Below are 24,386 nucleotides of genomic sequence, written 5' to 3'. Positions count from 1 at the left end.
TGGGGGGTGGGGCCTCCATGGATCAGACCTGCTCCAGCACGTCTTACAGATGCTCGATCAGATTGGGATCTGGGGAATTTGGAGGCCCGGTCAACACCTTGGGCCCTTTATTGTGTTCCTCGAGCTGTTCCTGAGCAGTGTTTGCGGTGTGTCAGGGCACATTGTCCTGCTGGGGGCCACTGCCATCGGGTAGTGTTGTTGTGATGAGGGGGTGTACTTGGTCCACAACAGTGTTTGGATGGGTGGTGGGTGTCAAGTGGCATTTACATGAATGCCAGCACCCAAGGTTTCCCAGCAGAACATCGCATTGTGATGAGATGATCAATGTTATTCACGTCACCTGTCAGTGGTTTTAATGTTGTGGCTGATCGGTGTACACTCTCTCAGAAAAAATAATGATGCATTAATGCATTTTGTGATTTTGTTCAATTAAAAACTATGGAGTTGTGTAAAGTTGACCTCTTACACTGCAAAAAAAATAGCAATGCATCAAAATCAATGTTGCTGCCAATCACTGACCCATCCCAGGGCCTAATAATAATAATAATAATAATAATAAAATATTCCTTGAAATGTAGTTTATGGAAATTATTTTTTTCAATAAAAAACAGTGAATCTATGTAAACATATACTTTTTGGGAAGCTGACATTTTTTGTCATTAGGGTTTATTTAAGGACCTCTTAAGGGTTAAATCTGACCGCATCGTCCACAAACTGACCTGACTGCTCAGGATTTTTAGGAGTACTCTGAAAGTGCAGCAAGAGACCCTCATCTACTAAGACAGCATATACCTCTGCCTCAATATTATGCTTCCTAGACTGTCTCGTCACAGCTACTTCATAATGGTCAGCAATTAAGAGCAGATTATCTTTAGTACGCAGATCAAATACTTCAAGAATAGCAGCGTCAACAAACTCAGCCAACACAAACTCCATCATCAAAGGTCACAAAAGCCTACGGCACAAAAACCCTGCTGCTTTACACAGCAACTAACTGCAGACTCAGTACCAAAACCACTGCCCTGCAACACACACTACAACAAAGTTACCCAAACCCCACAAGAGTAACACACAGTACCACCAGCTACGAACAAACTACAGGCTACCCAGGCTTACTGCCACTAAGCCAACATCTGCAGAATACCCCTTTTCTTTGGACAAGCCCCCAATTTATGTTACGACCCCCTCCAAATGAGGTCTAACACAAGACAAAACAACAAGTTGTAGTTTAAAGGAAGGTAAATTTATTAATTAAAACAACAAACAAACAAAGGAGAAACCCCCTAAACAATCAAACAAACAAACTAGACTACCGCACCCATCAGATAAACGTAAAACAAAACAGAATACCACAGCCAGCCTCCCGGCTGACTGACTGCATCCCTGGTCAGCATCAGGTGGAATGAAGTAAGAGAGAGAGCCAGAGCTTAGTGCTCTACCTCCTCTTATTGGATTTTCCCGATCAGCCAGACTGCTATCACCTGGCAAGGCAAGAGGCCAATCACCAGCCACAGTGACACATCCTGGCCAGCAGAGAGGGAGCATGTAACAATCTCACTGTTCTCTTTCTCTTATACTCTGATCTCTTTTCCCGTCAGTCTGTCAACCTCCGTCTCTCTGGCTTCTCACCCTGCTCTCCTCTCTCAATCTGCTCCTCCTGTGCAGTCATCACCATTTTCTTTTTAAATTTAGCTAAATCTGCTCGTCATCCCTTCCTTCTGTCATGGTCCTCTCCTCGTGGGTCATGTTTTGCTTTACACTCCATGGGTCTCATTTTTAAAATGGATTTACAATCTCTAAGAAAAGTTTAGACACAAGTGATTTTCCTGTTGGGGTAGGGGTGTTGCAGTTTGGGACACGTGTCCAAGCCTGCGGTGAACTTTGCATAGGTTTTTTTAACCATGTGCAGTGGTGACACTCCCAAGTGTGCGTGTATGGTTTGTTTGTACAGTTACTGGTCCAATGATTAATATATGTTGCCCAGCTTAGCCCCCTCGACCATTGCTGTGATCTCATCTTCCAAAAAGTTGACTTTCTCTTTTGTTCAATGGCTTTTCCTGACTAAACCACATTTCTGCTGGCATTATATATGGGGAAATAGTCAATTTGCTGCTGTCAATTTAAGCTGACTTGAGATTTATAGATCATGGGTGCAAATGGGATCTTTAAAACCTGTGAGGTTTTTAATGCTCAGCATCTTTCATGAATCAAATGTAAGTACACAGTTACAAAAGTTCAAGTACAAGAACATTCTAAGAAAATTTTTTAAAAGTGAGGTCCCAGGTCTTTGCATTATTCCTGCCTGTTTGTTGTGTTTCATTAGTTAATTAGTCCCTGTGTGTTTCCCTCTTTCAGTCATCTGGTCAGCCATGCCAGTTCCCCTGTCCTGCATTTGCTGCTCTTATTGGATTTTCCCGATCAGCCAGACTGCTATCACCTGGCAAGGCAAGAGGCCAATCACCAGCCACAGTGACACATCCTGGCCAGCAGAGAGGGAGCATGTAACAATCTCACTGTTCTCTTTCTCTTATACTCTGATCTCTTTTCCCGTCAGTCTGTCAACCTCCGTCTCTCTGGCTTCTCACCCTGCTCTCCTCTCTCAATCTGCTCCTCCTGTGCAGTCATCACCATTTTCTTTTTAAATTTAGCTAAATCTGCTCGTCATCCCTTCCTTCTGTCATGGTCCTCTCCTCGTGGGTCATGTTTTGCTTTACACTCCATGGGTCTCATTTTTAAAATGGATTTACAATCTCTAAGAAAAGTTTAGACACAAGTGATTTTCCTGTTGGGGTAGGGGTGTTGCAGTTTGGGACACGTGTCCAAGCCTGCGGTGAACTTTGCATAGGTTTTTTTAACCATGTGCAGTGGTGACACTCCCAAGTGTGCGTGTATGGTTTGTTTGTACAGTTACTGGTCCAATGATTAATATATGTTGCCCAGCTTAGCCCCCTCGACCATTGCTGTGATCTCATCTTCCAAAAAGTTGACTTTCTCTTTTGTTCAATGGCTTTTCCTGACTAAACCACATTTCTGCTGGCATTATATATGGGGAAATAGTCAATTTGCTGCTGTCAATTTAAGCTGACTTGAGATTTATAGATCATGGGTGCAAATGGGATCTTTAAAACCTGTGAGGTTTTTAATGCTCAGCATCTTTCATGAATCAAATGTAAGAACACAGTTACAAAAGTTCAAGTACAAGAACATTCTAAGAACATTTTTTAAAAGTGAGGTCCCAGGTCTTTGCATTATTCCTGCCTGTTTGTTGTGTTTCATTAGTTAATTAGTCCCTGTGTGTTTCCCTCTTTCAGTCATCTGGTCAGCCATGCCAGTTCCCCTGTCCTGCATTTGCTGCTTGCGTGTCTTCAGTGTTCCAGTTTGTTCAAAATTTTCCCTGATTTTTTTTTTCTGGGATTCTCATCAGGCTGCTTTTGTTGCCTTGTTCCTTGGAATTCAGCTTAATTTTATTAAGGCTCAGTTTTTTTTTTTAACCTGCCTTGGTGTTGTGCATTTGGGTTCTTTTTGCTAAACTCTAACACCTTTACACTTTCTATCAGTAGGCCAAATCAGCAGCACTGACCTCCAGTGATCGAGATGTAAAATGATGTCTTGGTTAAAAAATTTTTTTACTGTAGGAGCATGTGGTTATTTCAGCAATGATCAATCTACCAATCAATCAATAAAATATTCCTGTAAAGTCTGGATGCAGAATGGGCATGCAAGTGTGTACAGAGTCATGTGCCCACTGTTTGGGGCAGTTCCATGCCTTCAGTTTAATTACAGATTGTTTGCTATTTCTTGCTTATTTCGGTGATTTGGGCAGCTTCTAGACGGACATTATCCAAACTGGGTATCTAGTTGTACTCCTAGTGTTACTCATGAGTGTTTGAGTGTATGAGTGCTCCATCACAGGGCAATCGTTTAAAGTGGCCACGCAAGGAGAAGACCTCAAAGCACATTTTCTGTCCACTGGGGCACAGCAAGGATAAGTGCTTGGTCCCTTTTTCTTCTCTATACACAACTCAGTTGGTCCACTCTAATGGTTTCTCTAACCTGAAGAGTTGGTAACAATTCTCTGCAGGGTTTTCACTATGCGTGACCCCTTTCATATTTTTATAATAATTTAAAACATTGCTTACATTATATATGTATATATGTGTATGTATGTATGTATGTATATATGTGTGTGTATGTGAATATATATATACATACATACATATATACATCATAGTAGAACTCACCAAAAAACAATTAGAAAAATTCCAGAACACTGTTGATCCCAAATGTTTGCACTACTGAATATTCTCATTAAAACAATGGAGTCTTTACAGAAATGTTACAATAACCACTTTATTTGGTGTGTGTATTAAACATCATTGAGATAGAGCATCGAGGCAGCAGTGGCAAGCAGGGCGGCAGCAGTAGCCATGGCAACACCTAGACAACACAGAGAGGAATCATGACAATGCTCATACAAGCATGCACACATGCACATCATACCTCTTGGTTGTTATGGCAAGTAGTTAATTGTTAACAAAAGTCAAAAACTAAAGAAAATGACTGACGAACACTCAATTCTGCCACCTTCCATTTCCTATATGAAGAAAGTCTTTCCCTGCACAGTGCATGCTGGGAAAGGGGTGGGCCCAAACAACACACATCAGGCAAATATGTTTACTGTACACTTGTGAAAACCAATTATAATAGCTCTTAAGAGGGCTTTATTAATTTGATCTTCCTAAGACATATTTCTCCAACTCTCGATTTAGATATAGTAGCATATAATTAGTAGTAATGTCAAGTAATGTTAGCTATGTCCTGAAGAGGTGGCAGAAGTTCCCATGTGTATCAAATTTTTGCTTTGCTTGGCTGTACGTGAGATTATGAGAGTCGTTCTAACTGTAGGCGTTATATCGTGATGTATTTTACCAACGTAGTTGTTCCTCTTGGGCTCAGGGGCTTCAACTGTTTCTACAGTGGGCTCTGGAAACACACAACACACAATTTCAGAAACTCATACCTCAGCTACTCAAACCTGGTTACTGGGGAACAAAATCAAGTTAAAATTGGAAGTCAGAGAACTCCTTTCGCCTGTAATGATCTATACAACTTGTACATGCAGATGGTCAGTGATCCCAGCAATTAAAGGTCCTAAGCAGTCTGTTTAGAAGTGCTATGTTGATGAAGAAGAGGGGTTACTGAGTTTTTGTGGTCAAGATATCAGGACCAACTGCATAGAGATGCTAATCAGAGTGCACACTGCCTTTCTTCACTGTCAGCCTGTATTTTATAAATAACATACTCTTCAACTGTGGAAATGGCTTATTTAGATTTTATTTCAGTTTCAGTTAAAGTTACACTTCATGGATACAAGTACACAAAACTAATGTTCTATTTTTTCAATGCCACAGCATTATTATCCCTGTCTGACATCCTGTCATACACATGCACAACAGTAAAAAACCATGTCAGGGACATGTCAAGTGTATACATGACCAGAAACTAAGGTTTCTCTAACAAAACATTTCTGTGCTTTACTGATTTGGGGCTGAAGGAATATGTGGTTGAAGCAGTGTTTCCTCCTCAGCCTGAGAAAATGTAAAGGTGTTTGAGAGTGTGACACTGGAGAGCAGGAAAGTTTACATTTACAAATTTCTGGCAGAGCAAACGTTGAGTCTGCCTCCTCTTAAATATGTTTCTTGTCACTTCAGTTAAATGTTTGACTGTCACTGTGCAAAATGATGTATGTGTATTTTATAAACTAAGACCATGAACAACATGATAGATACAGTGCATACACACACTTCCCTACCTGCTGCGACATCTTTCTTTATGATTTCAGAAGGCGTTTCCTGCCTGGTATCTAGGTCTTTCTCGGCTGCGTCAATGTCCAGCATCTCCTTCAGCCTCTCGGTCACCTCAGACTGGCCCTCGTCACTGAACTGGTAGTCACACACACACACCGGCCCGCTCACTTTTACTGGACAGAAGATACGCCGAGGGAGACAGAATTGCTCTGAAAGACAGACGTAAAGAGTCAGAGTTAGTAAGAAAAGCATCCCCTACAGGGATAGCAGGCTACAGACTTCTCTGTAATGATGACTGTTTTTGCTTTGATATTAATACTACAGATATTCTGATGCATTGCAATATCAACAAAGGAGTGGAAAGTAATATACAGGCAAGCAGCGAAGAGTACGAAACAGTTACACTCCGCGCACTAAGAGCCCACCGTAGAAAGAAAGCTGCAGCATTTTGGATCTCTGTTCAGCAGCAGCGTGACCGGGCCGCATGGAAGCACGAGAGATGAAGCAGGGAAATATTCTGGGCAGATATTTTGCAGAACTTTAACAATGCATTTCACAGTCTACGTTTGAATATGTGTTATGCTGCCTTCAGACCAAACGCAATGATTAGATTACATACAAGCCAGCCAGAGCTGTACAGTAACACATCTACTCGTACCAAGACAGGATGAAAAAGAGCTGCTGTGGAGGGAGGTGAGCGAGAAAGTCAGACTACCTGGCCATTTTGGGAAATACGTCTCAGCACTGTAAAACTCTGTTCGATCCAAACTCCAGTCAGGGAACAGGCATTTTAAAAGTTGTTTGCTTGTCGTCTTGCTGACAGACCTGACGATGCATGAATTCAGGCTTTTTACAAGACAGCATTATGATGTTGTTATTTCAGCGTCCTTCTGATCCATTTGTTGCAGTCAGATCACAGAGAAATCTCTTTGTTTTGGGTTCATGCTGATGTGGTTCGCAGCTATTTTTATTCATGTTACTTGCGGGAGTAATGCTAATATTTTCTTCCTGTTTGGTCTGAACACGGCATTAAAGTTGGTTAAAGCAGCACTTAAGATTACATGTTGTTGACAAACCCTGTACATTCACTCCAGATAATTGTCTATTGATCTATTCACACATGTGGCTCACCCAGATTTAGGATTAGGGAGCTGGCATTTCCAGGGCAATTAATGCAGACATTTGTATTCACACATACAGCCTTGTCATTTGTGAGAAGACGTTATTGACTTAGTTACAGAGCTGCAGTTGGAAGTACATGGATAAACTATTTTCCTTTTTTTTCATGTTCATGCTGGATCCTTTTTGTTGGGAAACAATGCATATCTATCTTTGTGTAATGGTCACCCAGAACTGTAATGCTTGAATTTGAGTCTTGTTAAACTGACTTCTATAAAGTAATCCTTTGCCCAAAGTTGAGCTTCCAATGCAGATCTTTCTATACACTTACAAATCCTACTTTACCTCTTTGCCGGGATTGGTCCACTCCAAACCCACCCACCACCTTGACCGTAAGCCAAAGGCATATGACTGGTGGAGCGACCTCTGGTTAGTTTGTGTGTGTGTGTGTGTCTGTGTGTATGTGTGTGTGTGTGTTTGTGTAGGAGCTAATGTTAGTCAGCTCATGGTTATGTAGCTAATGGTTAGCTAATATTAGCTAACTTAAGATAAACATGTGTTGCTGTTTAACTGAAATTCTGAATGACTTTCTTATTCTTTTTTTTTTACCCATGCCAATACTGTTACGCTACAATTTAGCATGTAACGGGTAACAATTCGAAAGATTTTATCATAAAGATAAAACAATATGTAAACATCCTACCTGACCCAGCACAGTGCTTGCCCACTCAAAAGCCTGTATGTGTGAGTGTGTGTGTGTTGTTGAGTGTGTGTTTGTGTGTGTACCTGTCTGCTGTTTGTCTTTGCTGCTGCCCTTGCTCTCCTCCTCTGATACCTGCAGCTCCTCCAGCACCATCTGAACCCTTGTGGCCACCGTAGAAACCACATCCCTCTTCAGCAGCTGTCCATGGTGAGGATTTCATGATTAAATGATGGACTCTTCAATCTGGTTTCATTTGACATTGTCTGCTAAATTGAAGCATTACCTTTTCGGCAAGTCTGGCCTTTGGTTTATTGCTGTGTAGGTACGCTCTGCTGTGGATTACTCCTCTGACTGACACGCTGCCTCCACACTGCTGGACCACATCTGGTAATCTGTGGTCATCCTAACACACAGGAAATCATGGCTCTCTTTTATGAACAGCATGTAAACAGTCAACATGATTTAGTAGCTTCACTCCAGCCATGATCATTTATTTTACCAAAACCTAAAGCAGCATTCACAATGGAGTGATTGACAATGCAATCAAGTGCTTATACAGTATGGTTGTGTGAAAAATGTAGGTACTTACCACAAATATACATGACATGTTTGCATTTTTATAAACAGCTGTCATAACGACTACATGTTGCGAGCACGTAGTTGTTTGTGAGTGTGTTTATGTCTCACCGGTGTGACGAGCAGCTGAGCTGTGTACGTCTGCCTCACATTCCTCTTCTACAGACAAATATTGGACACAGCGTGTTAACGTTATACTCCTGTCTCACACAATCCAGAGAATCAGTTAGATGCATTATTGTGGTGACTTTTAGGTTTTAGTACATTTACTGGATGTAGTTTTTTAACCTCTATAAGCCCAGGGAGGGTAAGGGCCCGCTTGTAATGCTTCATACCAAGGTCCTTGTAATAAGTGTCAGTTAATAAGTATAAGTCCCTTATGAGTCCTTAGAGGATGTTTATTAACAATAATAAGACAATCTAAGAGTAAATAATAGCAAAATGAAAAAGTTTAATGTGAGATTATTATTATTAATATTAAAATAGTTTATAATACAATAGGATAGCAATGAGAAAGCCCAACTGTCAGTCTGCAAATTACCTAAAAAAGTAAAGAATAAATACAGGTTTTATAGATTTGCTTAATAAACTGCTTTATTTGTTGTATAGATTCATACAACCTGTCCGCCTGTGAGCTCTGTGTCCTCTGGCAGCTTTTTCCCATCGATCAGAAAAGCTCCACTCTGAATGTGGTGTGCCCACACTTTCAGTCCCTCCTGAAACAAAGCATGACTTAAAAACAGTTCCACTGAAATTCCTCAAAATGTTTTTCTGTGTGTCGTGTGAGTGTGTTCACCAACCTTAAGACATGTATCCATGTTCTCTGTACCGGCTCTGGTTGGTAGTGGTACCAACATGTCCACATTTAAACAACATGACACCATGCCCCAGGAGGAACACACACCTGACTGGTACTTCCAGTCTGCAGGTTTGGCCATGCTCTGCAACAGCCAGTGACATTAATATTATTGATAAAAACACAATGCTCCATGTTTAAATCTAAATATTATGTCAAGTGTGAGAGCTCTTCAGTCAGTTAAAACAACTGCTCCTAACCGACCAATAGACCATTGAAATGTTTCTGTACAGGTAACAATAATCAACATTTTGCATTGAGGCTTATACATTATAACATTGAAAAAAATGAAGGGGCTTAAGTACTTTTTAAAGGCAATACATAATGACTTAAGGATAATGACTGCAGATTGAAGCTGACTTGACAGATGTTAACCAACCTTGGGGTCTTTGACGTCAAAGGTTCTGCAGATGGTTCTGATATGTGGGGTTAAAGAATATCCCACACAGTATCTGGTAGCTACCTGATCCAATGAAAAGGCTATGCAAAAGGATACTTTCTGGTTTTGGGGTTGACGTGCAGTGTGACGCAGTCTGTGACGTCGTCATCTGCAGGGATCCATAGATACTCCGATGAGATCAGGTTTTCCACTGCAAAGACCAGCTACTCACAGATGGTACAAACAAAAAAAAAGAATAATTAAACACAGGGACATGCACATAATAAGTTAAATCAGCTAAAAAATATTGCAAAAGTCAGGAGTGGAAATGATTTTGACCAAGTCCTCTAAAAAGTCTCACGTTACACAGATCCTCTCTTCACTGGCTACCCATCAAATTCAGAATCCACTTCTAGGTTCTTACGATCGCTGATAGAGCTCTGCATGGTCAGGCCAGGCTGAATGCTCTGGTTAGTATTTGTTTGTTGTTAATTGCTCCAGGTTTGAAACTACAGAACACGGTGCTTTGGAGGTTATAGCACCATCACTGTGGGACTTTCTTCCTTTGGACTCAAGATCTGTGGACACTGGGAACACCTTAAAAAAGCAGCTCAAGACCCACCTGTTTAGACTGACCTTCATGTCAATTTTGTTACTATTCTAATTTGTTTTGTTCTTAAATCTGTATGTCATGTCTGTTGAAGGAGTGTGAGGAAATTCAAACACTCAAAAACTTATGACAACACCTGTGTTACCGATTACAGCAGACATTTTACAATAAAAGCATTGTGTTAATTTACTGAACTGAGCATTTCCTACTGCTGCTGCTTCACAACGGTGAAACACGGGTTGACTTTTATTATAGAAGAAAAAAATGCAATGTGTTCGACAGTAAGTTCAGCACTTACTGCTATCGTTCATCAAAAATGCATTTTCAGTATTTGATGACAGTGAATCAGCTGACCAGCTACCTACACAACAGTGTTAGAAGTAAATGACATGTAGTCAGGTTATTTTAATAATTTCCAGCCCCCTAGTGGCCAAATGTTGCTTAATGCATCCTAAAGAGAGTGTACATCATGTGCACACACAGTGTGTGTATATGAATCTCACCTGTCGGAGTTGGGTTAGTGTGTCCTTGGCATCAGTATCAGTGATGATGAAGACTCCCAATACAGACAAGCCCCCGGGGAGCATCCTAGACACCTGAAAAAGGATCAAACCAGTAGTAAATGTAAACTGTAACACAGAATTTTAAAAGCCTGCAGACACTGGCAAAACCTTTTATACCTTTTCTGGCAACCAGAGTTGTCTTGTTGCTACTCCACCTTTTCAGCTTTGCCATCTAACACTAATGGACATAACCCATTTGTTGTAAATTACTAAACATATACAGCTCCATGTATTTGATTCTATAATTACATCATTACATGAGACTGTAAATGTATTTGTAATGCAACAATGTCAACCCTGTGGAAGTCTTTTTTATTGTTTTTTGTATTTGTTTACTTATGATCATTAATTGACATTAATTGGCCACTGCATTCTATTAACCCTCCACACACTGGGTTATGATGCAAATAAAACTTTTAGACGCACTTTAATACCGTTGGGTGTGTATTGGGATAGAGCCTCGTCCCTCTTTGCCTACCTGTCGAGCATGCTCTGTCACCCACTCCTTGTCGACAGAGCTCCCAGCTGCTGCAGCAGACTCCTCCCTTTGTGGTGTCCGAGTTGCCATGATGACAAAATCCCTCTGGGATGAACTCTGAAATGTTTAGTCATTAATACCAATCACTGTCTTTTCACTCCACATTAAGTACATACTCTTTTACATCATATCATATTAAGAGATGCAATACTCCAATGCACTGAACAAAAGCAACAGATATATTACATCCTGAAGAAATGTTTCTAAAGCTTGGAAGGTGTTGTCCTTACAGGTAAAGTGGCTATTTCCTCTGTCATTATGAATGAAAAATTGTTATTGCAGTGAGTGATAACTGGCTGTTTTAATGATTACATCTAGTTTGTTGGTATATTCTCAGGCGGAAGGCAACCACAGGACAGGATCACTGGGAAAAAGCTAATCTACAGACAGATGTCAATGATAACTTTACCTGTCCAATCAGCAGGCCTGTGACTGGACCTGGTTGTTGTTCACATAGTTGAGACAGATATCCCTCCACAGCATCTTCTACTATATAGCCACGACCCATGCTGCCTAAGGAGAGTGTGAGAGAGATGAAAAGGTGGTACCACATACAGAGACAACATAGTCACAGGTTCTCTTTATCCCTGTCAGCAATGTGAAAGTTTTAGCAAAGGGGACTGTGGAAAAGGAAAACACAACTAAACAAGTAAAGACTTAACAAAGACTTCACGTTTAGCGTTATCTAGAAAAATGCAGTTGCTGGCTGAATTACAAGCAACAAGTTGCTAGTTAAACCACGTAAACTTAAGCTCAACGTTAAATTGTATGGTTGGGGGCTGTCTGCCACTATAACTTTAGCTAGCTTTAGCTTTGCTTTTCTAATTTAATTGAAAATGGTTCCAACCACTTGAACTTCAAGAACCTAACGACATATCGTAAAGGAAAATACCTGACTGAAGCAAGACAGTGGGTAAAATGTGAAGCAGAAAATTTTGACAGCTGGCAGTGGTTCGTCAGCAGAGCAAAAAACTCATTTTACAGCGACGCTTAGTTCAGTGATGTATTTCCGTCGCACGTCTCTGTCGTAGCGGGGTTACGGAAGGTCTGATGGTCAAGCTTCACAACAAAAGACAAGCAGCGAACGGAACATGGTTAATTTCTCTTCAAGTAAAACTTTCAGTAATCACTAAAACCAGTGGTTTATTTGGGACAAGGGTTTCCAATGACACCGAGTTATGTCTTTATAACAAAAGCAGCAGTTTAGTTTAGTTTAGTCAAAGCAAATCCATCCCACTTGTTTCCACTTTACTGCCTGGTCTAACTAGGTTGTCAAAGGGTGCTTTATTTTGAAAGTTCGGAGTGGATATCCTGCCTTTGTATGAGTGTGGCTTGACAGTGTCTTAACAAGTTATCAGAGGGTCTACGCACGGCATATAGTACAAAACTATTTTGCCAGAGTTTGGGGTCCATTTACTGTTATTTTTCAGGGGGGATCGGCGGAAATGGCGGCCGTCCTGCTGCAGGTCCTGGAGCGGACGGAGCTGAACAAACTCCCGAAAGGCGTCCAGAACAAGCTCGAGAAGTTTGTAACGGAGCTGCAAAATGCTAACGAGGCGCTCAAGACACAGCATGAGCGGTTCAAAGCAGACAGCGGTAAGTAGCTACAGCCATGTAGAAATTAGACGGCAGAGTTTCTTATAAACTATGACAAAAACCTCATATCACACTCCAGCATACAAATAAACTGTCTACTGGGAAATTCGGCCAAACAATCAATGTCGTGTGTGATCCAATAGCCTGCTAACAGGTTAGCTACCCTGTCATGTTAAGGCTAACTTTGGCGGAAGAGAATTAGCAATGCCAACTGTTCTTCAGCTTGATATTTGATTTAATTACTGTATGGGCAATGAATGCCGAATTAAAGAACACGTCCAGAATATCTGTCAAATGTCTGTCGTGTGTATATTTGCTGTTAACTGAGGAAGCCTTACATTACTATACATTATAGTGAAGTTTGACATGGCGTTTTTTCACCATGTTGCTGAGAAGCAGCTCGGCTGAATTCACAATCATGACTTTTGGATCAATTCTGGTTTCCCATGAATTCATTCAGCACTATAGATTGCACCAGTGTTCCACTGAGAATTGTCGATATACAATATGATGATCATTCATGTTTATCTGCAGCTACCTGTGTATGATTAGATTTGGATATGTGGCTTATTAACTAACAATCTGTGGCAAGTGTGCACACCAGTTGCACAAAATAATGACAGTTTACAAAGCTGATCAGCTGCAGGTGATGCTCTTTCCAACTGTCGTCTTGCACCAGACAGCAGTGATACATAGCATAAAACTACATTTGTCTGTGTGTTGTAGTCGTTAAGTTGTATGATGTGTGTTCTCATGTATTTCTGTTGCATGTTTTTCTGCCCCTACAGAACAGCAGTACTTTGACATTGACAAGCGACTGGCAGAGAGTCAGGAACAGATCCTGTCTGCCACCAGAGACCTGCAGACACTCAAGGAGGAGAATAAAAAACTGAGTGAGCTTTCACACACCACTACTACTACAACTACAACACACTTTCTTAGCTTTGGTTATTGGGGAATCAATGCTTACAAATAATCAATCGCCATTTGTTAGACTCAACTCAGATAAACATAATTCTTATTTCTTTTAAACGTCAATTCATACTCTATGCTTTTGGTTTTAGAATGGCCACATGGCACAAATAGGTATGCAGTCTTCTGAAAATGTAAAAGTTTTGTTAATTCTTCGTATGGAAATTCTAATGCAGTCCGTTAGTCTTGGATACAGTCATTCAGGTTATTTACAATCCAGAGACAAGTGCTGCATGTTAGGTTAACATAGAACAAGGCTGGTAGTTCAGTATTTGCTCTATCTGCTTTGTTCTACAGATAAGAGTTACAGCTTCCATGTGTTGACTGATGGTATAGTTATAGTATTGATTTCAAATGTTGAGGCCCATTTGGTTTAAGATATGTACAGTACCCCAGTGTCCTGTTTTCAGGTTTCAGAAAGATCAATGACAAAAACCCTTTATGCAAGAACAGTTTTGTTACAATAGTCAGAGGACATCGTTCCTACAGAGGTCACACAATGATTTGGATGAAAAGAGCATCAGATTAAGGCTGAATGCCAGCTTAAATTTGTAAATGTTATTAGTATGGAACATACAGCATATACAGTCTTGGCCAAAAGTTTACATACCGTAAAGAGCATGTATATCATGGCAGTCTACAGTTCCAATGATTTCTACAACTCATGTTTCTGTGATGGAATGAGTGGAACACAAAGTACTTTGTCACAAAAACATTTCTGAAGTTTGGTCCAATAATGATTTAATTATAGGCCTTCTGCTACGACTGTATTTGCTACTGGCACTCTTATCCCAGTATTTGTATTTGATATGATTTTGAAACTAGTTTATTCTTACAGTACAGTTAAGCCCTAAAATCAAAACAGATAATTAATTTAATCATGTTTAATTATGTGGTACTGTACTGTATTTATATGTAGTTTATTGTCTGCAGTCAATGTTTAACCTCATAATCATTTCATTGTCATTTTATTTTTAATCCAGTGTGCTGTTACCTTTAAACAATGCAGAGATGGCTATGTAAGCTTTGGCTTTGGCGAAACAAGCTTTAGTTTTAAAACTTGAACCAGCGAAGTCTCCCTTCTGGCCCTGAGTGTGAACTGTGTCGAATGCTTCTCTCTGTGCAGATGAAGAGCTGAGCACTCTGAAGGGAATAGAGGGAGAGACCTCTGAAGACAAACCACCACAACAGGTAAACCTATCCAAGCACCTCATGACGGTCTTCTGTCATTTCTTTCTTCTTTTTCAAAGAGTGAATTTCATATAGCCTACACATTTTTTAATAAAATCACCTGTTTAAAGCCTTTCAGCTCAGAAATGTAGAATGTGTGGTGAAGATTTTGTTGACATAGAGGTTTAATTGTCAGTCATATCTGAGCTAATTTGATTTTATTATTCCGTTTGAATAATATGGATGGATAATGGATCTATATATGTAACTCATACAATTGACTTTAGAGGACTGTTACCAATTAGGTCAAACAACCAAACTTGATTTTCTACAAACTCTTGTTCTTGTTCTTCTTTTCCTCTTCCTATTTCTTCTTCTTTCTCTTCTTTCAAATATTATTATCGTTGCTGTTTTTGTTGTTATAAGGTGGGGTTCTATTTCACCCTTTCTCACTGAGTTGCAGGTTGAGTATTTATATCGACAAAGTTATGTGTGACCTCGCATGACCCCCGATCAGGTATATGTGGCCACCCCCACCCCCCCCATCCACTGGGTGTGGTTCTTAAGCCAAGCTCCTCCGCTTCTTCCTTATGAGGTAGACACTCGGGATTCATCGGGACTCTGTTGTCACAAGACATCCAGTCATAAGCAGGAAGGGTGAAGTAGAACAAAAGTTACGGATGTAGTTCTATGAATGACTGCCAGCGTTCTCAGTCATTCTGAATCTTGAGAGCTGTGAAAAGACTGTCGGACTGATCGCGAGGATGATACTGTAAGTTATACCTGGTCGTGGGTTATCAAAGGTCACACGTGACTTGATATAAATACTTGATCTCGTCCGTGAGATGGAAGATATCCAGTGATAAGCTCTGCCTCTGGCAGTGTCGCTGAACCGTGGTTACATCTGTAACCCTCGTTTTTGTGTGTGGGGACAGCAAACCAAGGCCAAGTATGAGATCGAGGCAGAGAAGAGAGAGCTGGCGAGGCTGCTGGAGAAGAGAACGCAGGAAGTGGAAAGCCTTAGTGGTAAGATATCAGGTTCACACACAAGCACAGAAACAGCCCAGAATCTGGTTTCATTGTATGTTGATACTGTGTTATGTTTTCATAAACACACATGTTTATTCTTTTTAGGCATATGGTTACAGTGCTTACAGAGAGTCTTCTGTTTTCATGTCAAGGTCATTTAATTTCTACAGCCCAGTGTAGGACTACAAACAGCATACCACAGTATAAATTTGTCTGGTTTATTTTTGTGAATTTTGTGTGTCCATGTGTTTGCAGAGGATGTGAAGCGTCTGAATGAGAAGCTGACAGAGACCAGCAAAGTCAAGATGGAGCTGCAGTTGAAATTGGATAACGTACAGTCAACTGAAGCTTCTGTACAGGTACACAACAGATTATCATGGGAACCACTGCAGCTCAGTGTTGAGGCTCATGTGGGATTTTATTAGGGCTGCTGTGACGCGTTGACATAATCGATTACGTGAATACATCGCTTTATGTAACGTGTGTCAGTGAGGAGGATGTCAGCAGTACTACTGCCATGCTCGAGCACTTGAAGCGGAAGCATCCGGGGGGGCTGGATTCACATTGGATCCGGCGGTGCGGCAGGTTTGGGAGTGTCAGTCTATGGTCTGTGTGTGTGATGTGTTGGGGACGCCCACTGATCAGTTTGTTGAAAGACAAATTTGCTATGTTGTTCTGCTACTAGCATGCTGGTCCTTCTACTGATGGTTTGTCCTCATCGACAGATTAAAAATAACAGTAAACAACCAGGATGAGGCAGATCATTACTGTGTTTTAAACTGGGGGAAAAGACCAAACTGAAGTGAAAGGGGAAACTTAACACTACACAGAAATTTTGTGGTCCCTCTGTAGTATTTCTCCATGCTAAATAACATGCCCTGCTACTGACCCGTTCTGCTCTGTATATGATCTCCAGTCATGCCTCTGCCACAGTATCTTAAACATTCCGGTCCTACAGTGATTGTCTGCATCCACAGTTTTGTTTTAAACTGGGGCACAATGTCAAACTGAGTGAATACACAGACACAGGATTACACAGATTACCAGTTAAGACTAGGTTATTTTTTGTTGGGGAATAATGCCCTGCAGTGCATACGTTGTCATATTTGTTTGTTGATGATTGAATAAGATATTGAAATATAAATGACAAAATAGAATAATCAATAGATAAATCGATAAAAAAATAATCGTTAGCTGCAGCGCTAGATTTTATTTAGCTGCAATTTGTCCAGCAATCACTGGGGTGCCTCAAAGAAAAGAAAAAGTTAAAAACCTCACAAACTCTCTTGAAACACAAAGTCCGAAGCCGATTTCCGCCAGTCATAACAATCTTTTTGGCTAATATCACTTCCTCCAATATTTTATGGTTAATTCCTTTTGGTGTGCCAGGTACTGTATTTTAAAATTTCCACTTACGTATGGCAAAATTGTATGTTTGTGGTTCCTGACCGCCACCACATCAGTTCCTTTAGTGGTAGCGAGAAAAACCCTCCAAATGTATGTGTTGATTGATCCAGCGGTCACAAATCTAGCACTGAGTGTGATTTTTATTGGAAGCACATAATTACTTTTATTTTAGAAGTGTCAACCACATGTGTCACATTTGTAACATGTCCTCTGTTTGTATGTTGTAGCACCGGGAGAAGCGCATGGAGCAGGAAAAAGAGTTACTGGAGAAGAAAATAGAGTGGGTAACAGCAGAGCTGAAGACCAAAACTGAAGAACTGTTGAAGACCAACAGAGAGAAAGGCAAAGAGATCCTGGAGCTACAGGGCAGTCTGAGGAACAGCAAAGAGCAGGTAACACAGAGACAAAACATACAGAGACTATACGCTGATCTAATTGTGAGATAAATACACAAATCTGCTAATGGTATTTCTGTTGACTGTGTTATAATTATGCTAGTATCTGTGTTGGTCTCCTCCACATAAACAGTCTGTTTGGTCTGTTGAGTCAGTGCAGCTGAAAAAAAACATATTGGGACGTCACAGGACCATGACCCTAAAACTGCCCACTAAAACAGAGAGAACTGTTATTTGTTAGAGTAGATTATGTCGCACACGTCCAGAAATCTAATCTCTTTTCAAATGACTTGTCTCATCAACAGGTGACCAGACTGGAGAATCAGCTCACCTCTCTGAAGGAAACCACTGAAAGTCAGACTAAAAGAGCCGCAGACCTCAACAACAAACTGAAGCAGGTCAGATATATAGATATGTCTAAAACATAAAACTTGTCTGTCCATGAAATTCTAGGCTGATATATATGTATATACAGTACTGTGCAAAAGTTTTAGGCAGGTGTGAAAAAATGCTGTAAACTACGAATGCTTTCAATAATATAAATAATAATTGTTTATTTTTATCAATTTACAAAATGCAAAGTGAGCGAACAAAAGAAAAATCTAAATCAAATCAATATTTGGTGTTACGACCCTTTGCCTTCAAACCAGCATCAATTCCTAGGCACACTTTCACAAAGTCAGGGATTTTGTAGGATTATAGTCAGGTGTATGATCAACCAATTATACCAAACAGGTGCTAATGATCATCAATTTCACATGTAGGTTGAAACACAGTCATTAACTGAAACAGAAACAGATGTGTAGGAGGCTTAAAACTGGGTGAGGAACAGCCAAACTCTTCTACCAAGGTGAGGTTGTGGAAGACAGTTTCATGTCACAGGTCCATACACCATGGCAAGACTGAGCACAGCAACAAGACACAAGGCAGTTATACTGCATCAGCAAGGTCTCTCCCAGACAAAGATTTCAAAGCAGACTGGGTTTCAAGATGTGCTGCTCAAGCTCTTTTGAAGAAGCACAAAGAAACGGGCAACGCTGAAGATCGTAGACGCAGTGGTCGGCCAATGAAACTTAGTGCAGCAGATGAAAACCACATCAAGCTTATTTCCCTTCGAAACCGGAAGATGTCCAGCAGTGCCATCAGCTCAGAACTGGCAGAAACCAGTGGGACCCAGGTACACCTGGGTCCCACTGGTCCCACACACATCTACTGTCCAGAGAAGTCTGGCCAGAAGTGGTCTTCATGGAAGAGTTGCAGCCAAAAAGCCATACCTCCTACATGGAAATAAGTGCAAGCAACTCAACTATGCACGAAAACATAGGAACTGGGGTGCAGAAAAATGGCAGCAGGTGTTCTGGACTGATGAGTCAAAATCTGAAATATTTGGCTGTAGCAGAAGGCAGCTTGTTCACCGAAGTGCTGGAGAGCGGTACAATAATGAGTGTCTGCAGGCAACAGTGAAGCATGGTGGAGGTTCCTTGCAAGTTTGGGGCTGCATTCATGCAAATGGAGTTGGAGATTTGGTGGATTAATGGTCCTCAGTGCTGAGAAATACAGGCAAATACTTATCCATCATGCAATACCATCAAGGAGGCATATGATTGGCCCCAAATGTATTCTGCAGCAGGACAACAGCCCCAAACATACAGTCAACGTCAGTAAGAACTATCTTCAGCGTAAAGAAGAACAAGAAGTCCTGGAAGCGATGGTATGGCCCCCACAGAGCCCTGATCTCAACATCATCGAGTCTGTCTGGGATACATGAAGAGACAGAAGGATTTGAGGAAGCCAACATCCACAGAAGATCTGTGGTTAGTTCTCCAAGATGTTTGGAACAACCTACCAGCTGAGTTCCTTTAAAAACTGTGTGCAAGTGTACCTAGAAGATTTGATGCTGTTTTGAAGGCAAAGGGTGGTCACACCAAATATTGATTTGATTTAGATTTCTCTTCTGTTCATTCACTGCATTTTGTTAATTGATAAAAATAAACACTTCCATTTTTGAAAGCATTCTTAGTTTACAGCATTTTTTCACACCTGCCTAAAACTTTTGCACATTAATATATATATCAACTTTGTGCTTTTAGCTTTCAGTTAATTTTTTTAAATCAAGACTAGCGTATAATTAAGTTCATTGCGATCAGTCAGTCAGGCCATGTAGCCTTAAAAGTCATGCGGGTATAACTACATCTGTAGTGTTATTCATAGTATATATGGTGTGCATGTCTCTCCAGGCTAAAGACGAGCAGAGTGCCATGGAGGAGAAATACCGCAATGAGCTCAACGCTCATGTCAAGCTCTCTTCACTTTACAAGGTGAGAATCACTACATGTAGATACAGAATACTTTCTAAATGTTTAAAAATAAATTATCCTAGGCTTTATCTCCATATTGTAGTCATGTTATTTCCTGTAAGCAGTCAAGAAGTGATCTTTGTTCTCCCTGTAGGGGGCAGCAACAGACATGGAGTCCAAGAACCAAGAACTGAGCAGAGCAGTGGAAGAGCTCAGTAGGCTGGTTAGAGAAACTGGGGAAGGTATAACTACAGTTTTAAAGTTACAGGCATCTAGAAAAGTGTTGCACACATGCAAAATGTAAATCCATGTCATGAAATTGAAGGGGTGACTGCTCATTGTGTCTTTGCAGCCAATAAGGCTCTAGAAAAGAGGGTGTCAGAGGGAGAGGAGCTAAAGACTCAGCTCGAGGCAGAGCTTAGAGAGAAGACCAAGAAAATGGAGAAAGAGCTGGAAAATGCCACGATGAAGGCTGCTGGCAAACACTGCTGTAAGAACACACACACAAGATGTTTTATATCAAACAGTTTTATGTAGTTGTGTGTGTGCAAGTACAAACCTGACCACCTTTATTCCCATGTGTGTGTTCTGCTCCAGGCGCACCCTCTCTGACTGAGGAGCAGTTGGACTCCATGTGTCCATCAGCAGCTGCCATCGCTGCCATCGTCAAGCCTGGCATGAAGTTCTTTGATGTGAGTTTAATGGAACACAAGTGCTGGGTGACATGGTTCAACTCATATCAGCAGGACCGTTGTCTTATTTTATACCACATCTTTGGACAATTTAGTTTTTTGTGTCATATATTATTATAACTATATAATTATAGTTCTTTCATTTAGTAGTCATTTAATTTAACCGATAGTATTAAGTTATGTTTTGTCTTGTGTGTCACTGTTGACCCTGCTCGCCACCATTGGGTTAAATTAAGTTCCGCATAGCAGTGTTTCCCCAAGGATGAAGGAGTAGCAGCGGAGTTGTCACACGCACAATCATTTTTTGTACGTTCACAAAGTGCACCATAAAGTACATGCGAGGTGTGATGATGAGTCAGTCTTTTCAACTCATCGGAAAATTCAAGCCTGCAGGGGTGAAAATCTAATCTCAACTTTGGACAGCACAACTACATGAATTCCTGAGTTGGACACCAAAAGTAATGCCGTAACTCTACCAACGAACCATCCATCACCCTGCCCGCTAAGAAAAACTACATTGCTTCCTTCTTCCTAGGGTCCGTAGGACCAAATGCACGCTGGTGACATAATAAGCGCGTGCACGGAATAACCTTAAAAGGCCAATTTTCTACTTTTGGGGGTAAAACACAGAAAACCACAGTATTTAATGCTGATATGTAGTATTTGGCACTCTGCCCCCTGTGTATGTCTTTTATAACGAAGGCTGAACAACTACTCTCACTGACAAATACTATGATGTTGTGTATTTGTTGTGTATTTGTTGTAGCAAGTATTGATTTTTCCTCCTCTGTCCCTGTGTTTAGCTGTATAATGCGTATGCAGAGTGTCAGACGCATCTTCAGCTGGAGAAGCAGGAGAGCAGGAGGGTGAGCAGAGTGCTGGATGAGATCGTCCAGGAGGTTGAGTCCAAGGCTCCTGTCCTCAAGCGTCAGAGAGAAGAGTATGAGAGCATGCAAAGATCCATGGCCTCCCTGTGCAACAAGCTGGAGCAAGCTCGAACGGTCTGGGATAACTTCATGTTCCTTCTGTGTCTGTGAACATTCTATAGTATTATCATGTAAAGACTCTAGATAACAATGTATTCTGTTTAGCTTAATGTGTATTTTGTTTACTTGTTTTCATTAGGAGATCTACAGTTTGCAGAAAGAGAAAGAAGAGGTCAAGCAGTGCTGTGAAAGCTTGGAGAGAGAGAAACTGAGGGCGGAGAGACAGCTGGAGGATACATCTGCACAGGTACACACACATATACAGACAAAGGGAGCAATACACACTTTCAAATAGTGCAGTTAGATTCATCTGTTTTGATTTTAATTAGAGCAAACGCTACAGTAGAATATGTATTTTTTTTTTTTCAAGCACTGGTCAATTTGAGATTTTTGGGCTATCATGCTTCGATCTGAAAAATACAAAAATAGAATTTGCGCATTTGAGAATACTCCCATGAACACTTATTTACCTCCATGTGAAGTTTCCGGGTGCAAGTCCTTCTTCCAACATGAAATAAGTACAGAGGCAGTAAAGTGTTTTCAGTCTTTTATTTTATAAATACCTGTACAGAGGGATTACCTGACAGGTCATGTGACTACAAAAACAATAGAAAGAAAAAACACATCCAAATTACACATCTAGGTGTTTATTTTAGTTCAGACTTCTGTTCTGGACGTTAATGCTAATAAGTGTATATTTAATTAGGTAAGAATAATTTGGCATATTCAAACATAAAATATCAGGAAACTTGCAATATAAAAATAATAATAGTTGTGTTAATGAAATGTATTAGTTAAATTCATCATTTTTGTTCTAAAAATGTATGGAATTTGACAGTACATATCTAAAAATGTATTTTTTTTTCTCAGACTGAACCAGAAATCTCCATTTCAGTGGCCCTCCATTCACACAATTTTCCAGTTTTAGTTCTGTCTTTATTCTCAGTTCATATATCATTCGTAGCCTGATTTTATAAAACATTTTATTCCTAAAAACATGGAGAAAATGGATTTTAACAAAATAAAACACAAATTTTGAACTCCATTTGAACTCCATCCTTTGAACTCCATCCACTGTTCAGATTTTTGTTATTGAAATGTATGCAAAGTAATGCACTTTAAATGAATCAACTGGGGATGATTAATGGTGATATCTATTCATTTAAAATGGTTACACCATTCACCTGTAGTGTCTCTTCATAATTCTGTCAGTGGGATTATACAAGCATACAAGAGTGCAGCAGATCAATAGGAGAAGAAACTGCAACACAACACAACAGATTTTTGACTTTATTTTGATTGAATTGTTTTGTGCAATTCTTTCACTTTATCTCATACAATTATTTAACAAAGTGTGAACAGTGGATTGATGAAATGATACAACAATATGACAATAATCAAAATACAGAATATCATAAAAAATTCCTTTTGACTGGTCTTGTTCATCCAGGTCTGTACTCTTCTGGTGGAGCTGGAGGAAGCCAGAGGTAATCGGGTCACCAAGGGCGACGGCAGCTCCACCAACATCTCCAGCACCTCTGAGGTCATCGGTTCACGGCAGCTTTCCTTCCGCAGTGTGGAGGAGCTGCAGAGACAGAACCAAAGCCTGATGGGAAGGCTGAAGGAACTGGAGGAGGAGAAGGACAGACAGAAGAGCCAAGTCACATCAGCACGGTAACAAGTGCTTTAACTGTTCACCATTTACAGTACATGCCGATACAGGTTCTGATTCTGCTGGTGACAGACACAGCTCTATTTGACACACATCCAATACAATAAATCTAATTATGAATCTTTTACTGACCCAAACTAATAGAAAGGTTTTCCATAAATGTCAGTAAACTGACATTAGTAGACCTGGGTATCACCACTGGTTTCCTGAATGGATTAAATTTTAATTCACAAGGTCCCGTTTCAACTTGATTCAATTCAGTATCTGTTCAATTTAGCATATTTCAGTTACAATACTAATTGTACTTGGATATTGAATAGGCTCTGAGAGAACTAATGCTGTATATAGTACAACCCTGTAACCTGGTTAATTATATTAAAAACAAGAAAATGTACATTATTAATTTTATTAAATGGTTTCTGAGGTTTGTGCTTAAAATCTAAATGATTCCAAAATGCGATGGAGACTCTGTATAGTTTTTATATTACCTAACTCTGTTGTATAAATATTTACCCATCAGTATGGCAGATAGCCTTCCAAGATTTACCCGTACACTTTCCATTAGTGTCAAAAATATTGAAATATCGATAAATATCAATACTGAATATTTGAAACGGTTTTAATACTCAATTCCCACAGTATTTATGCTGATGTCAACTTTGCTTTGTTGCTGTCTCTTCTCTCAGACAGCAAGTCGACACACAGACGCACACGGCAGCAGTGTCAGATATTCCCATTTAATTTACCTTAAATGCTGTTGTTCTTTCCCTGTGATATCTAACATGGTATCGAATATCTCAATTTTTTAAGGTATTGTATTGAGTTTAGAAATTCCAGTATCATGACGAGGCTATTTATTCGCTTTATTTATTATTTCATGAATTAATATTGAATCATTCAAATATGTATATATATAACATATCTTTTTAAATAAAGATAAATTTGAATTGTAAAATCGATTTCTTTTTTTAAAACCCAGCCCTTGACAGTATCTACAGTAACCACTAACATGTTCAACC

The 24,386-nt window shown here is 40.1% G+C and overlaps 2 protein-coding genes across 4 annotated transcripts in view; one reads left to right on the top strand and one right to left on the bottom strand.

Moving 5' to 3' along the window:
- Window positions 1–4,330: 4,330 nt before the first annotated feature.
- Window positions 4,331–12,121, bottom strand: odr4 (odr-4 GPCR localization factor homolog). The gene is made up of 14 exons (XM_073491894.1): window positions 12,044–12,121; window positions 11,561–11,664; window positions 11,092–11,208; window positions 10,554–10,646; window positions 9,558–9,664; window positions 9,441–9,477; window positions 9,006–9,146; window positions 8,826–8,921; window positions 8,317–8,364; window positions 7,913–8,032; window positions 7,713–7,827; window positions 5,813–6,016; window positions 4,930–4,983; window positions 4,331–4,437 (listed from the first exon to the last, which is right to left on the bottom strand). Exons 2-14 carry the CDS (start codon window positions 11,657–11,659, stop codon window positions 4,367–4,369), a joined length of 1,302 nt encoding a protein of 433 aa, XP_073347995.1. The 5' UTR covers window positions 11,660–11,664; window positions 12,044–12,121; the 3' UTR covers window positions 4,331–4,366.
- Window positions 12,122–12,516: 395 nt separating this feature from the next.
- The window catches only part of LOC141016438 (nucleoprotein TPR-like), a 33,255-nt gene continuing 21,385 nt past the window's right edge, over window positions 12,517–24,386 (top strand). For 2 of the 3 annotated variants that reach the window (XM_073490801.1, XM_073490802.1), the window contains exons 1-14: window positions 12,529–12,747; window positions 13,536–13,640; window positions 14,846–14,910; window positions 15,825–15,915; window positions 16,174–16,277; window positions 17,553–17,717; window positions 18,026–18,118; window positions 19,958–20,038; window positions 20,172–20,259; window positions 20,370–20,507; window positions 20,615–20,709; window positions 21,513–21,710; window positions 21,835–21,942; window positions 23,146–23,369. In XM_073490801.1, the coding sequence (XP_073346902.1) occupies window positions 12,597–12,747; window positions 13,536–13,640; window positions 14,846–14,910; window positions 15,825–15,915; window positions 16,174–16,277; window positions 17,553–17,717; window positions 18,026–18,118; window positions 19,958–20,038; window positions 20,172–20,259; window positions 20,370–20,507; window positions 20,615–20,709; window positions 21,513–21,710; window positions 21,835–21,942; window positions 23,146–23,369 (1,706 nt within the window). In that variant the 5' untranslated portion in view covers window positions 12,529–12,596. Of the gene's footprint in view, window positions 12,748–13,535; window positions 13,641–14,845; window positions 14,911–15,824; window positions 15,916–16,173; window positions 16,278–17,552; window positions 17,718–18,025; window positions 18,119–19,957; window positions 20,039–20,171; window positions 20,260–20,369; window positions 20,508–20,614; window positions 20,710–21,512; window positions 21,711–21,834; window positions 21,943–23,145; window positions 23,370–24,386 lie in introns of all 3 variants that reach the window. The other variant, XM_073490803.1, reaches the window with a different exon arrangement.

Source organism: Pagrus major, chromosome 21 (genome assembly GCF_040436345.1).
Source record: "Pagrus major chromosome 21, Pma_NU_1.0".
Lineage (NCBI taxonomy): Eukaryota > Metazoa > Chordata > Actinopteri > Spariformes > Sparidae > Pagrus > Pagrus major.
Note: the sequence above shows the minus strand (reverse complement) of the source record. Positions and strands in the feature narration are given on the sequence as shown.

What these genes read in the sequence shown, in the direction of transcription:
- odr4 (XM_073491894.1), bottom strand. Translation starts at nt 11,659, where the DNA reads ATGGGTCGTGGCTATATAGTAGAAGATGCTGTGGAGGGATATCTGTCT. An exon ending in CAGGCCTGCTGATTGGACAG is followed by an intron (nt 11,209 to 11,560) that starts GTAAAGTTATCA and finishes TAAACATTTCAG; the next exon opens with AGTTCATCCCAGAGGGATTT. An exon ending in TTGACGTCAAAGACCCCAAG is followed by an intron (nt 9,147 to 9,440) that starts GTTGGTTAACAT and finishes TGGCTGTTGCAG; the next exon opens with AGCATGGCCAAACCTGCAGA.